Below are 14456 nucleotides of genomic sequence, written 5' to 3'. Positions count from 1 at the left end.
TGGAAATTGCTAAAAAGAGATTTATGGTTATAAACCCTCACCCCATATACCACTCCATCCCCCACTGGTGCACATATACAGCAATCACTGACTCTGCAACAATAGGAAGGCAGAGGAGAAGTGGAGAAGAAGACTTTACAGGAGGAAAACACCTAGAAAAATTAGGTCCTTTCCCAGATTCCTCCTTCTTCCTCCCGCTTGCCTTCAAGCCAAATACATTTTGTTAAAGAGTTTGCATCTTCTGCACAATGTTCAGAATTTTTTTTTAAAAAAAGTGATCCTTCCTGAACCACTGCTAGTCTCGACGGTTATTCCAGCCATCTGCAGGAGAGTCTCTTCCACAGAGTCTCTCTTTCTTGCAACTGATAAGAAAGGAGGATCAAGAAGGGGCTGAGAAATGTGCGAGAGCATTTGACTTCTATCTCCCCTATTTTCTTACTTCTCTCTGTGCCCCCTTTCTTTATCAAGTGCACTGGTGGCTGCTACCGTTCGCCAAGCGTGCCTGTCTTCTCTCTCGGATTGGCTACAGCACTGACAGCTCGGATAGGGATTGTAGGAACTGAAGCTCCTCCCCCCTCATGATGGCCCTGGGACCATTCATAAACTAAATAACTCCAGGAAACAGCAAGGCAGAGAGGGAGAGGGAGAGGGGGGAGAGAGAGGGAGAGAGAGACACTAGAGAGGGAGAGAGAAGGGGGGGAGACAGAGAGAGACAGAGATCAGATCTGAAGGGAGGAGGGAGAGACGACTCAGAAAGTGGAATCTGCACAAGCAACCTAGAGGAGGAGGAGAAAAATCCCGAATCCTTATAACGGCACCCCAGATGCAACGCAAGCAACGACTCCGTCGCACTGAAATAGATGTTGTGCGGGCCAAAAGTATAAATTACGAAGCAGAAATGAATATCAAACAACTTCCAGCGGTTTGCACCTAGAGAAAGACAAGAAGAGCCCACTGCAAACAAACCAACCTAAACAACGCCTCCAGTCGGAAAAGAGGGAAACCGCGACAACACGACCCCCGGAGCAGAGACGAGACCAACACGCGGAGACCGCGGGCGTCTGCAAACGTCCGCGCGCGCCGCCCGAGTTGCGCTTCGCCGCTGGCCGGACATTAATTACATCCTTCACCTTGCATTTGGGGGAGGGTGAGGAGGAAGGCACTCACCTACCCTGACCGGAGAAGTCCTATCAGCGTCGGGGAGAAGTTTAAGAATGAACCACTGAATGTTTCGCTTTTATTTTTAAATTTTCTCTAGCACTTAAGAGACCTCATTTCCAGATATCTGGGCCATCTCGGCTGCAGACATCTAAACCTAACCTCTCGGTAACCTGAATTTTTCTTTCAGGCACCCACTCCCAGCGGCCCCCCTCGCAACAGCACGAGGTCATTTTATTTTACATATCAACGAAAAACAAAACCAGTCCCAGCAGGGCCTTTTCTTTAAAAAAAAATTTTTTTTTCCTTTATTTTTTTTTTTCTTCTAATTTTCTGCCGGAAGACCCAAAGAGGTTTCGAAAAAGGGAAAGGAAAGAGCCAGCCGGCTGTGGCCGCAGCCGGTCAGCCCAGGTGGACAGCAGAGTGCAAGTGGGGCTGCAGGGGGAGCGCACCGCCTCTTTGGAAAGCCGCAGGGCCACCACCAGTGCCTGAGCCTTGGATCCCTCAACGTACTGCGAGACGCCGGTGTACAGCCCGGACCTGTGCCCCAACATGATCGCCGCGCAGGCCAAGCTGGTCTACCAGCTCAATAAATACTACACCGAGCGCTGCCAGGCGCGCAAGGCGGCCATCGCCAAGACCATCCGCGAGGTCTGCAAGGTGGTCTCGGACGTGCTGAAGGAAGTGGAGGTGCAGGAGCCGCGCTTCATCAGCTCGCTGAGCGAGATCGATGCGCGCTACGAGGGGCTCGAGGTCATCTCGCCCACGGAGTTCGAGGTGGTGCTCTACCTCAACCAGATGGGCGTCTTCAACTTCGTGGACGACGGCTCGCTGCCTGGCTGCGCCGTGCTCAAGTTGAGCGACGGGCGCAAGCGGAGCATGTCCCTCTGGGTCGAGTTCATCACGGCGTCCGGCTACCTCTCTGCGCGCAAGATCCGCTCGCGCTTCCAAACGCTGGTGGCCCAGGCGGTGGACAAGTGCAGCTACCGGGACGTGGTCAAGATGATCGCGGACACCAGCGAGGTCAAGCTGCGCATCCGCGAGCGCTACGTGGTGCAGATCACGCCGGCGTTCAAGTGCACCGGGATCTGGCCTCGCAGCGCGGCGCAGTGGCCCATGCCTCACATCCCCTGGCCTGGCCCCAACCGTGTGGCCGAGGTCAAGGCCGAAGGGTTCAACTTGCTGTCCAAGGAGTGCTACTCGCTGACCGGCAAGCAGAGCTCGGCAGAGAGCGACGCCTGGGTGCTGCAGTTCGGGGAGGCGGAGAACCGGCTGCTGATGGGCGGCTGCCGGAACAAGTGTCTGTCGGTGCTGAAGACGCTGCGGGACCGCCACCTGGAGCTGCCGGGCCAGCCGCTCAACAACTACCACATGAAGACGCTGCTGCTGTATGAGTGCGAGAAGCACCCGCGGGAAACGGACTGGGACGAGGCGTGCCTGGGCGACCGGCTCAACGGTATCCTCCTGCAGCTCATCTCCTGCCTGCAGTGCCGCCGCTGCCCCCACTACTTTCTGCCCAACCTCGACCTCTTCCAGGGCAAGCCCCACTCGGCCCTGGAGAGCGCTGCCAAGCAGACCTGGAGGTTGGCCAGGGAAATTCTCACCAATCCCAAAAGCCTGGACAAGCTATAGGGTGCTGGGGACCGCTTGAAAAGCGACGCAAACGGGCGTGCTCTCTCCTACCCACGGCACACAACTACTCAGCAACCGACAGAGCAAACTCCGGACTCTAACTTTTATGTAAGTCACCTGAAAGAACCCGGAATCCGCGAAGACCTCCGTCAATTACGAAGAGAGCAGACCAACGACCCCCCCACCCATCACATTCTTGCACAAAGTGATCGTTTTCTTCCAAACAATGTGAATTTAAAAGGTCACACAAAAGAAGCAATCGGTCTTTGCCACCACAAAATGAAACCCAAGGTACATTTTCAAATCAATGTATAGTAGCTTCCCCGTTCCTTCTTTTACCCCATTCTCTCTCTCTCTCTCTCTCTCTCTGGCTATCGCTAACTCATTTTGTTTTTGGTTGCCTGAATGTTGTCACCAAGTGAAAAATTTATTTAACTATATGTAAAAATTTCTCTTTTAAAAAAAGTTTTACTGATGTTAAATGTATCTCAGTGCCAATGTCAGATGTGTCCCTCCCTCTCTTGCACCTTTACCCTCACCCGAAGCCGTCTTGTTGAAAACAGTAATAAAAATATGACTTTGCATTGTAATTGTTTGTGGATTGTTCTTAAATAAAGACAGGTAAAATCAGTTTGCAATGTAAAGATGTGAAACTAAAGTAAGAGGTTTCCATCTGAACTCTTCATTTGCAAAATTTAAAAGACAGCACATGCAAAATTCACTCTACAAGTTCCCATTAAAAACACTACATAGAAAATAAAGATTTCATGCAACTAAAATATTTATTTATTCTGTAGATTTCTAAGATTAAAAGTAACATTTCACCCAAGAAGAAAGAAAACAGTATGGAAAAACAGATTTGATCCTAATCTTTATAAAAGAAATAAAAAAAGCTTGTTCACATAAAAATTAAGAGCTTTGCTTTCTTATGCCATAATTTAAAAAATCCAAGCTGAGTTTGAAATACAGAGGAAATACTTGTGCATCTTTTCTGCATAGTTAAGGAAGGCAGTGGATACTTTTCCTTCAACAATCTACTCTCTTCAAGCTTTAAGTAACAGAAATTTGAAATTAACCACACCAAAAAAGAATAAAATGATTACAGCAATATTCTTCTCCCCCAGCAAATGGTAATTTGAACTCATATTTATAAATCATGTTTTAAAATGACTTAGTTAGCAATGCCTTATGATCACTATTATCAAATTTCAAGAATTGTTCTGAAATTTTATATGCAATTCAAACAAAAAAGTTAATACCATTTTTATAATCAAAGAAAAATTATTGTCCTAAGACTATCAAACAGAAAAAGTACCTTCCCTCTTCTCCTCTTCTCTTTACTTTCCTTGGGCAATGATATAATACACTCATTTTAAAATTTCAACTTTAATGAAGGTTTCTTTTTAATGCAAGGAAATAACTGCTTAGAAAGAAATAATTAGTAAAACTGAAAGTGTCCCAAAGGAATTGATTTGTCTTCTTTATGTTGGAGGTAACTACATACTCCATTAGTTATGCTAATTGGAGGCACAGGTACATAGTATACTAGACACTTTAATATTTAAAATTTATTCTTTGCATTGCCTAGTTTCTGACTATCTATAAATGAGAGATGTAGAGAAAAATGTTCTATGAAGCATTTTTAAAGATCGGAGGAACAAGTTTATTGGTGGGGGTGCAGTATGGAGGGATGAGCAGCAGGCTACCAGGGAAGGAAGAGAATGGAGGAAGTGCCTCCCAGTCTCCAGCCTATTTCACTTCAGAGAACAGGTTAAGTTCTAAGATGCTCAGGTAAACATTCGCTGATAAAAACAATTCCATGTTAACCATATAAACTTTGATTTTATCAGTTCTGCAGTCATCTCTACCCTTTCAAACTATTTATATCTATTTTTCTAGTCTCTCTGTAGATGTAGAACAAACTCACCATAAAACATAATACTAAGTGGTTGAGACAAACTCACTATTTTCTTAAAATAATAAGAACAAATTTATTCTCTGGATAAAAAGCTGAATTTTCAGAATATTATCAAAGCAAAGAGTAGGCATTTATACTGCATGAAAATATTTTTAAGGACACAGTATTTAGTTAGAAAGATAAAAATGACCATTTTTTATTCACAAAAGTATTTACAACACTGCACACATACGTCTCTCGAATTATTTCAAGCAAAAAGTTTTTTTTAAGCCCAGACAAGAAAAAACAAAAACACCTCCAATTCAGCATTTTTTACTCCTTCCTATTTAGTGCAATTATCAAAGGAAAAAAGGGAAGGATGAAAAACACTGCAGCAAGACAAATGTCCTCATTTACAAAATACTGTAAATAACCGATGTCTATAGGAAATCAAAAATTCTTCCAATAGTTGGCTGAAAATTTTTAAAATATAAATTGGCAGGAGTTTTGATTTCTGAAATACTAGGCAGGTTGCAGAGGTACAAGACAAATTCCATGATTCGGCTAAAAGATCTCCCTATTTCCCAAGCAACAGGGAAGATGATTAATTTAATGATGCTGCACAGAATAACAGAGAAACAAAAGTTACCATTTCTCTCAAAGGAGCAAATATCTTCAAGGAACCAATATCAAAGACTGGTAGAGGTTTTGATTTTGAAAAGAATTCATTAGGCACCTTTAAATTAAATCTAATGTTTAGATTTTAAACAATGTGTATCCAGAAGTGTAATAGAATATTCTGAATTACATCTCAACCTCCCTTAAATTCACAAACTATCAGAATAAACAGAGTTGATGTAATTTTGGTAACATCCCTTCCCTAATAAAATTAAAACATATACTCGGGCATTTCAGCCATGTAAAAAAGTAGAAAGATATTCTAATTTTCAGAATTAAAGTTTTCTCTCCATGGTGTTGACTGACTTATCACGTTCAAAACAGCCTTTCTGTCACACAAAATCTACCCACGTTCTGTTCTCAGAAAGGTACCAATATTCAAATAAAGTACTAAAAACATGCATAAGACAAGAAATAATTTGTCTGGAAAGTTTTAAATTATAACATTTTCATGAAGAACAACCTTGAAATACTTCTAAATCATTAAAGTCTAATAATTCACTTATGATTATAAAACCAAAGAACCTACTACCAATAAACTCGGAATGTGTATGCATATGTATACACCAATATACACTATCAACCTGTAAGACAAATTATTCCATTATTTCAAACCACATCTCTTCCCACAGATTGCTTGTTTTGCTCCTTTTAAAAGAAACTGTTTCCTCGAGAGCAAATTCCACCATTCACTTTCATGAAATAAACCTAATTTTGACTTTATGACTATATTAAGAAACACAAATGCTTCTTAGTAAAAGTAAAGTTGCCAAGGTCTGAAAAGCAATCAGGAATACATTTTAAAGGGGAAATTACATTTTCATTTAATAATAGGAAATTATGCAGTGCCTTGTAAAATCTACGATAGGTAATGGGAAACAGAGGTATCTCATACACACACACACAAAACATGCGTGCATGCATGACAGAGTAGTAAGTCATGGGGACAAAGCAAGGAGAATGATATATTGGTATTATATCCAGAAAACATAAAGGCTAAACAAAATAATTCCACTCTCAATCTCCCTGAATTTTGTAGCTTAATTCACCCTGGACCCTTTGAGGCAAAATATATTTACAGATGATGTTTCCTGAGGTTCCACCCCCACCCCCAATGAGCTAATGATAAATGCAATTAAGTGGAAATTGCTTTTGAATCTACATGAACTTCAATAATCTAACTAGCTGGATAGGGAAATCATAAGCTAAAAAAGATAACTACCTTGCATACAAGCAGAAGCAATTCCGCAAGAAATTCAAATTGAACGCTGTGGGATTTTAACAAAGCCAGTCTTACACAACCACGACCCACCACCCTATCATAAGAACAAAATGAAACCCCCTCCCCATCTTCTCACCTTGGGGTCGATTTTCTTGAAGCTAGGATCCTCTTCATCCACCTCAAAATAGAGTTCAGAGGAGGTGACAGAAAGAGTGCCCTGGACTACAACAGAGGGGGCCACCAGCTGAGCTGGTGTGCTCAGGCTGACAGGACCTGCCAAAACGGAAAGGACAACCCATGTCAACTGAAGGCACATATTTCAGAACACCAAATTTGACCAGAAATCTTATTTTCTAGCTCTTACTTCGAATACCAGATTGCCTGCTAACTTCTGTACTTACAGATTCCATCTACTCATATCTCCTTTGAAAATGCAATCAGGATTCACATGCTGGGAGATTTACAACAGGCGGTTAATGATAATGGTAAACTAGGATGCAGCTATTTGACAGGGAGTCTGCAAAGCTTTGGTCTAAACTTAGGTAAGAAGGTGGCCCTGTTAAATAAGTCCATCCACATTCCATTTAGAAAACAAGCCTCAGGCTATCAAACAACATGGAACAACAAGTAGGAGCTGGGAAGATTCAATAGGCTTCCAAGGCCAGAGGTTAGCTTAGGGTTTTGGCTGAGGCATGGCTACAAAAAGACCACTAGCTTATTAGTGAAGTGGCAAATGTTAAACCATAATCTCTGATAAAGATTTTGTGCCAGGTTGACACAAAACCTCTTCCATAACAACCTCACTCCATGAAAGACTGGTAAAAATACTCCTTTTTCTAAGCGTTCCTTTCCACTGTTAAACATTGTTCAATGCTTCCAAATCTAATATTAGTGTAGTTCAGGGACTCTGGGAGTAAACAGCTGGAGGGTGGGTTTCCAAGTGAATGAATTTTTATTGGAATAATCAAATCTCCACAGGGCTTATCAAAGAGACAAATCAGACTGCTACTGCAAACAATAGACTCGCTACAGATAGAACAGCATAGTGTATCAGAGCAAAATCTAAAATAAGGACTAAAAATTATATGTATGTGTGTCTATAGAAATAAATGTAGAAAGAATTTGAAAGTCCATCTCAATTCCTTATTGTACAAATCCTATCGAAGAAGAGAACAGCGAAAGAGAAGATTGGCACTGGAGTTCTGAATTAATATAGTGCCTATAAACAAGGTGTGCCTATTCAGGTAATCAATGGATGAATAAGTGTTTCAAAATTCAGATGAATTGACATTTCCATCGATTGTTAGAAGGGTGATGGTCCTTAATCTCACATCAATCTTAATGTGTGCCAGTAGGACAATAGAAGGGATGCTCTGCGGAGATCAGAGCAGGTTTTGCCCTCTATTCCCAATGTACAAATACATTGTGTTTGCAGATGGGCAGCAGATAGCTGCAGAACAGCCATGATTTCCCAAAGCTCATCCCTATAAATGGATGAAATAAGCAGCTATGTGTTCTTTTGCTGTCTCCTTTTGCCCTCTGTACATTAGCATGTAATCCCGAGAAGAAATAACATTTTTTCAATCACTCTCAGACATTCAATTATAGGGTAAGCAGACAGCTGCAGGAGCTAGGGCAGCCTAGGTCCTACAGAAGACCCCTGACAATTTCCACTTCATTTCTAACCCACACCACTTTATTAGTGTGGATTACTTCTTAATCCTATTGCCATTGTCAAGATTATATAATTAAACTCCCCTTTCACCTCTATTACTGTATGAATGTATTACTAGCAGCAAGAATAGAAGCAAAATAGAGGAGGAAATGGGCAAATGCACAGGAAAGAAAAGACAGGATAGCAGCAGCCACCTGACTCTCCACTCCTCCCCTGAATCCTTTTGCAGTAGACTCTAACTACCTGTGTATTTCTTCACAGACAGGTTTCCAGGCATCAGAGAAGATAGCCACCCTTTGTTTCTGCTTTTCATTATCAAGCTGCATGGAGCAGGGGTTGCAGATCTGTTACCAAATAAGCGATTTCTAATACCTTTTCTCTTTAAAGTATCTGAATGGAACACTACATAATTTTCACCTACAGAAACTGGGGAATCTTCCCAACTTCCCTCCTTGAGGGACAGAGTCATAAGCATTAAAAGCCAGTTAAGGAATGACTAGAAATTCAGGCTAAACAAGAGAATTTTTCCCATAAGGGAAGTAAAACTGAGAATCTGCAGAGTACAAATCAAAATTGCTACATCAAGCAAAATATGTGAATCCTGCGAAAAGCCATGGCATTCTTGAAATAATTTTTGAGAGTGTTAAAGATATATGCAGTACATCCATTAAGACTTGTACAATATAGCTCACCTGCCTCCAAGCTTTATTTACAAGAAATTGGCAGAATTTTACTTACAGCCCTCATTTTAGAGCGATTTGGTAACTCCCATGGGATGAGTAAAGCACTTTTGTTAACGCTGCTTTTACACTTCTTTCTTTTTCAGTGAAAATCATTCATAAAAGAAAAGGATGAGGAGAATAAGGAGACTGAGTAGAATAGAAAAATAGAGGAGGATCTGTAGAAGATAAGGGGGAAATGTTTGGAAGAACAGAAACAATCTCCAATTAATGTAATTGTGGGTGTAAGCCTGGGAGCCCTGGTGGTCACGGCTGAAAAAGTAAGTAATTAGATGTTTATTGTCCCAGAGCTAGCTGAAGTCCCTGCACAACCTCTGAATTTACCGGCAAGATTTTCTAAATCTTTCTCATCCACGGATGACAGAGTATCATCGTCGCCTTCCAGCAGGATCTCGTTTTCTGAGTTCTGATTTCCTAAAGCGTGACTCTTGATGGACTGTTTTCCTTTAGCAAGGATATCTTCATCTGCAGCTGAAATGAAAAGGAAACAAAGCTGTCCATCAGCTCTCAGAAGAGCACTTTGGCAGAGGGGTAGGGGCCAAGGTAAAGGTAGGTGGCCCACAATGGTTCATCTTTTACACACACACACACACACAACACAGTGGGGAAAGGCATGGGGTGGCATACACACTGGTTCTGACAAATGCGATTCCCCAACCTAGTGTAACGTTACCCTGAACAAGCACCCTAATCCCATTAAATCTGACCCCTGCACTGCTCACCAAACCATTTATTTACTTATATTTAAGCTAAGCGAGGGTTCAAAGGCAGCACTTCTTTAGGAAATTCGTTAGTAAGAAAAATCAGAACGTCGTTTGGGAAACACTGCTTATTCAACATTGCAAACTAGGAAAGGCTGATTCATTCTTCCGAATCATTTATCCCAACAAACATTCTGAATGGTTGGAGAGTCCAGAAGAAGGGTCAAAGCTAGGAGGGAGGCGTGTACAGCCAATGAGGATTTAAGCCTGGCCCCTGCAGCCAGATGTGACTGGGAAAGCGACAGCAGCTCTGTGAAGCTGCATTTTCTTCTTCTGCCATGCTCTCTCCCTCCTTCCTTCCTTCTTTCACATTGCCCTGGCCCACACTCCCCTACCCCTCCAAGCCCTTATACAAATATGCAAGAGCAAGGCAGTGTGGAAACTAAGTGGAGGCTCAAACAGCACCTCCTCTGCATGTTTAAACTAAAGGGCTAAGGCACCCCGGGGGTAAACATAACAGAAAGACCTGGATCAGAGGCATCTGGGCAAAGGGCCTCACGCGGCCTGAACTGGAGCAGCCTGTGGAGAGCGGCAGCCAGCGCCAGACTCTCAAGCACTCAGAGGGAGGGAGGGAAAGGCAAGGCCAAGTCCAGGGTGAACAGGCAGCTCTGTGGAGCACCTATAGTCAACAGCGTAACCAGAAAGCAGAAAACACCAAAACTCGGAAGTCTCACTTCACAACCTCACAGCCCTCCACGGTGACTTCTGTTGCCTTTAGCAGCTTTTTTCTTAAGGAAAGCAAAAAAGCAGATACAAACTTTTGATTTATGATTTGTAAAAGCAACGTGAGTATCTTTTCAGAACTATATTTTTTTTTAACTGGTGCCACATAAGGGAAAGTTTAGAAATCCTCACTGTATTCCTGACATTGTGGGTTTTCAGCCAGGGAAATGCTGGGCATAAAGCACCTGATCCATCAGGCTGCAGCCATTGAAATGGAAATTGGGTGGCCAGGCTTTGTGCTCTGCTGCAGCTCAGGCCTAGGCATCAGGCCCAAGCCCCAAAAGGATGAAGCCTTGGTTCGCACTAACATTGCCAACATTTATCTAAATAATTTATTCTAAATAGTTGAACTACATATTTGCTACCTGGTTAACTTGGCAAAGCAAAGCAGCTTTGGGTTTAATTGGTACAGTTACAGATGAAAGATTTTTTACTTCATATTTATTGTCAACTCACCATGTTACCATTTATATTCAAAACTTATGGCACTACATAAAACAGTATAGGCATTTTCTATTAATTAAGTCATATGAAGAAGTGTTCTATATTTAGTTTTGAATACACTCTGTGGGTAAATAAAATCTTTATTCTAAACTCACATATAGTAGAATAAGCTACGTGACACGAGGGTCTCAATAAATATTTGAAAAGATTAATGTATCTATTTAAAATATATTTTTAAAAACAAAAAGCATAAGGAAATATACCATTAATGGCAAATTTTTAGAGAACAGTATGTTTTTATACCATTCCTTAGTTTGTAATATTCACATTTTGTTACTCTATAGTCAGAAACACTGCCTTACTCCAAAGATCTTTTTCGATTTACTATCAACTTGCCTAAAAATAAAGTGGCCACTGAGAAATGCAAGAGGAAGCACCATAGTATAGATCTTCAACAAGTAAATACATTCTCATTTGCTACCTGGATTTTAGTACGGGATCATTATGCTACATTCTCTTCCTTTCTGTCATTTACAGTCCCTTATTCAAAGAGGAAATTCAAAGAGGCTTCAAAAAATTCAGGGAAAAATGGAATTGGAATTGAAAGGTAATACGCATTCAAACGAACTTGTGGAATCCCCTTTTATTCATTGTCAGACTAGTATTACACAGCACCTGCCATATGCCAGGAAGTGTTCAAAAAATTGTACATATGTAACTCTTGATTCACTTAAACTTTCTGCTATTTGTTCATTTTTAGGTAAGAAAACAGACTCAGAGAGGTTATATAATTTGTTCAAGGTAACACAGCTCCTAACATTCGGGATCAGGATTTAAAAACATGCAGTTTGGTGCCAGAATCTGGCCTCTTACCCACTCTGCCATCCTAGCTCTTAGATATAAAAAAGGAAAAGAAAAAAAAACCTACTACTTTACAAATATGAACATATTTACCAATTTGTTATTGATATTTATGTCTCCCATACTGCATCTTAAAAGCTCAACAGAATCATAATAAACAAAAATAAAAAATGTTTGTTTCCAAACCTAAATTAGGTGAGCCTTTAGCAAATATCTTAGAAACAACTAAATTTAACAATATGCTCATGTCTTTCTCTGATTACTGCCATAGATGTCTTGAATTACACCAAGCTTAATTGAAATAAGAAAAAAAATCCTTAATATGCAAACATTTACAAATAAGAGCTCTCTATGATAAAGTGTAATGATATAAAATAACTCAATAAATAAGTTCACATTCATTTAAATGACTACTGAAATACAATGTTATCCCTTTCAACTGAAATTCAAAAAATTTCAAATATGTTCCCATCTTACTGACTCATATTCTTAAAAAGTAACTTTTAAATTACATAAAAGTTTTAGAAAAAAATTTTATATTCTATAGGTATACACTATATGCATACAAACACCCACTTTAATTTATTTATTTACTTATTTTTACAAGCTCAGATTCTGGAATTGTTCAACTTCAACTGAAAAACCTCTTGTCATAGAAAATATGCAGCTTACTGATATTTAGAATGGTTTTCCTGTAATTAACTCCCCCTTGAGGATTTTAAGTTAGCAGCAGTAAAATTACCAACAGTACTCTAATACACACCACATGCGCAAGTGTTCAATTCTCAATGGTCTAATAGCTTTTTGCTAAAGAACCTTTTTTTTTTCAAAATTAGAACAAAACTTTCCCAAGCATAAAATAGAAGATAATTATCGTGTTTATGTGTGCTAAGGAAAAGATTATTTTTAACTTTTATTTGGCTTAAACATCAACCATCGTAAACAAATATCAACTACTTGATGTCTTCTATAAGTATATTCCACACCAGTCTTAAAGTTTTATTGGATGAAATAGGAACATACTCTTGTATGTTTTAGAGCTTGATTCAGATATTTTCTGGCTAATAAAATTATTACTAAACTAAACATGATTGTTTACATTTTTCATATCATTACTAACAGATTGCCTTTATCTAATCCCTCCTTTTATTCTGGCTTTATATTAATCTTCACAATAATTAAACTGCAATTATTACATAAAGTTGGAGAAATCTGTCGACTGCTATTTTTAAAACATGACTTTTGATTCTTGGAAGCTAAGAGTAATGAGAGGGCTGAGAGAGAAACTGGTCCTCAAAATGTAAAGATCAAGTTCTTTAGAACCAGCCCCCTGCCTAAGTTGATTTATCAATCCAACACAGAGAATACAAGTGAAACTAAAATAGGAAAGGAATTAGAGAAAACAGAAAACTCCTCTACCAATGATATTCAAATTTCCTTTCAACATATAGTGATCAGTAAACTAGAATCATCAACAGTTCTTGTTCTAATAAAAGAAACTTATATACTAAAAATTAGCTTTTTTTTTTTTTTAAAGATTACTACTACAATAAAAAATCACTTCAAATGTACACAAAATAAACACAGGTATCTACTTGGTATGATGTGACATATATGCTGTAACTGTATTCAGAACAAGATACATAGAGAGAACCTTATAATCAATGCTTGTCCTAATCTTATTAATTCCCCAATTATATTTTATGCTAGTTCTGGAGGGTTCCAAGTCAAGAAAATTTACTCTAGAAAAATCAGTGAAACTACAAAGGATGATTAGGAGGATAAGCCAAGGGTATCTCTTACTGATCACAGGTTCCTCCAAAATTTCAGATAGGGAACCCACCACGCATTGACCCTAAAAAGGAAACCAACGGTACCTGGCATTATTGAATAAATGAAAGAATGGCATGATTTGGGATCTTTATCTGATCTGTCATTCTCCCAAAACCAAATGAGGAACCTGAATCATTCTATATACTTAGAAGATACTTTTAAAACTATGTTAATTCCTTCTCATATATTTCTATTAGCATGTACATTCTCTACAAAATAAAAATGTCTTGAATGCAATAGGATTCTACTACTTAACTGTTTTAGTACTTGAATTAAAACCAATCTTTCTACCATTTAAAACATTTTTCACATGGCTTTAATTCAAATAAAAAATTCTCATTATATTTAACAATGAATATTAGAAGACCACAGAGCACAGCCTGAAAATCTGCCCAGCAGTCAGTTTATCTGGGCTTTAGCCCTTTATCTACCAAGAATTACCTTGGTCCTTTGCTTCCTCAGTTTCCTTATCTGTAAAGAATAAAGTTAGACTAGACTTTGGCCTTAGGTTTCTTCCAGATCTAAAAATGCTCTGACAATAAATAACGGGCAAACTGGGCTCTGTGCATTAGGAGAACGCTACGAATCATTACAACTGATTTCTAATAAATTTTAAAACCATAAAATGGAAAGAAATGCCCTCAAGAATCAAATACCCGCCCATTGCTTGCTGCTGCTAATTTCCATAAAGAACACTTAATCATAAGAGGAAGTATTAATTTTAATTTAAAAATATGACTCAGTTTCTGCAAAGTTAAAGAAATCTCCCATTACAACATGACTTTTATAAATAACCACATTGGAGGGTCTCTGTTTGAAAAATTACCTAAAG

At 39.6% G+C, this 14456-nt stretch overlaps 2 protein-coding genes across 6 annotated transcripts in view; one reads left to right on the top strand and one right to left on the bottom strand.

Annotated features, from left to right (window-relative positions):
* The window catches only part of LRBA (LPS responsive beige-like anchor protein), a 730178-nt gene that overhangs the window by 288487 nt on the left and 427235 nt on the right, over positions 1 to 14456 (bottom strand). For all 5 annotated transcript variants that reach the window (XM_062199509.1, XM_062199506.1, XM_062199510.1 and 2 more), the window contains exons 39-40: positions 9327 to 9473; positions 6724 to 6860 (exon numbers count right to left, since the gene is read on the bottom strand). In XM_062199509.1, the coding sequence (XP_062055493.1) occupies positions 6724 to 6860; positions 9327 to 9473 (284 nt within the window). The remainder of the gene's footprint in view (positions 1 to 6723; positions 6861 to 9326; positions 9474 to 14456) is intronic.
* Positions 624 to 3527, top strand: MAB21L2 (mab-21 like 2). Its single transcript, XM_062199511.1, has one exon. It carries the CDS (start codon positions 1711 to 1713, stop codon positions 2788 to 2790), a length of 1080 nt encoding a protein of 359 aa, XP_062055495.1. The 5' UTR covers positions 624 to 1710; the 3' UTR covers positions 2791 to 3527.

The sequence above is a fragment of the Lepus europaeus genome, chromosome 8 (genome assembly GCF_033115175.1).
Source record: "Lepus europaeus isolate LE1 chromosome 8, mLepTim1.pri, whole genome shotgun sequence".
Taxonomy (NCBI): domain Eukaryota; kingdom Metazoa; phylum Chordata; class Mammalia; order Lagomorpha; family Leporidae; genus Lepus; species Lepus europaeus.
This window is presented reverse-complemented; position numbering and strand designations above follow the sequence as displayed.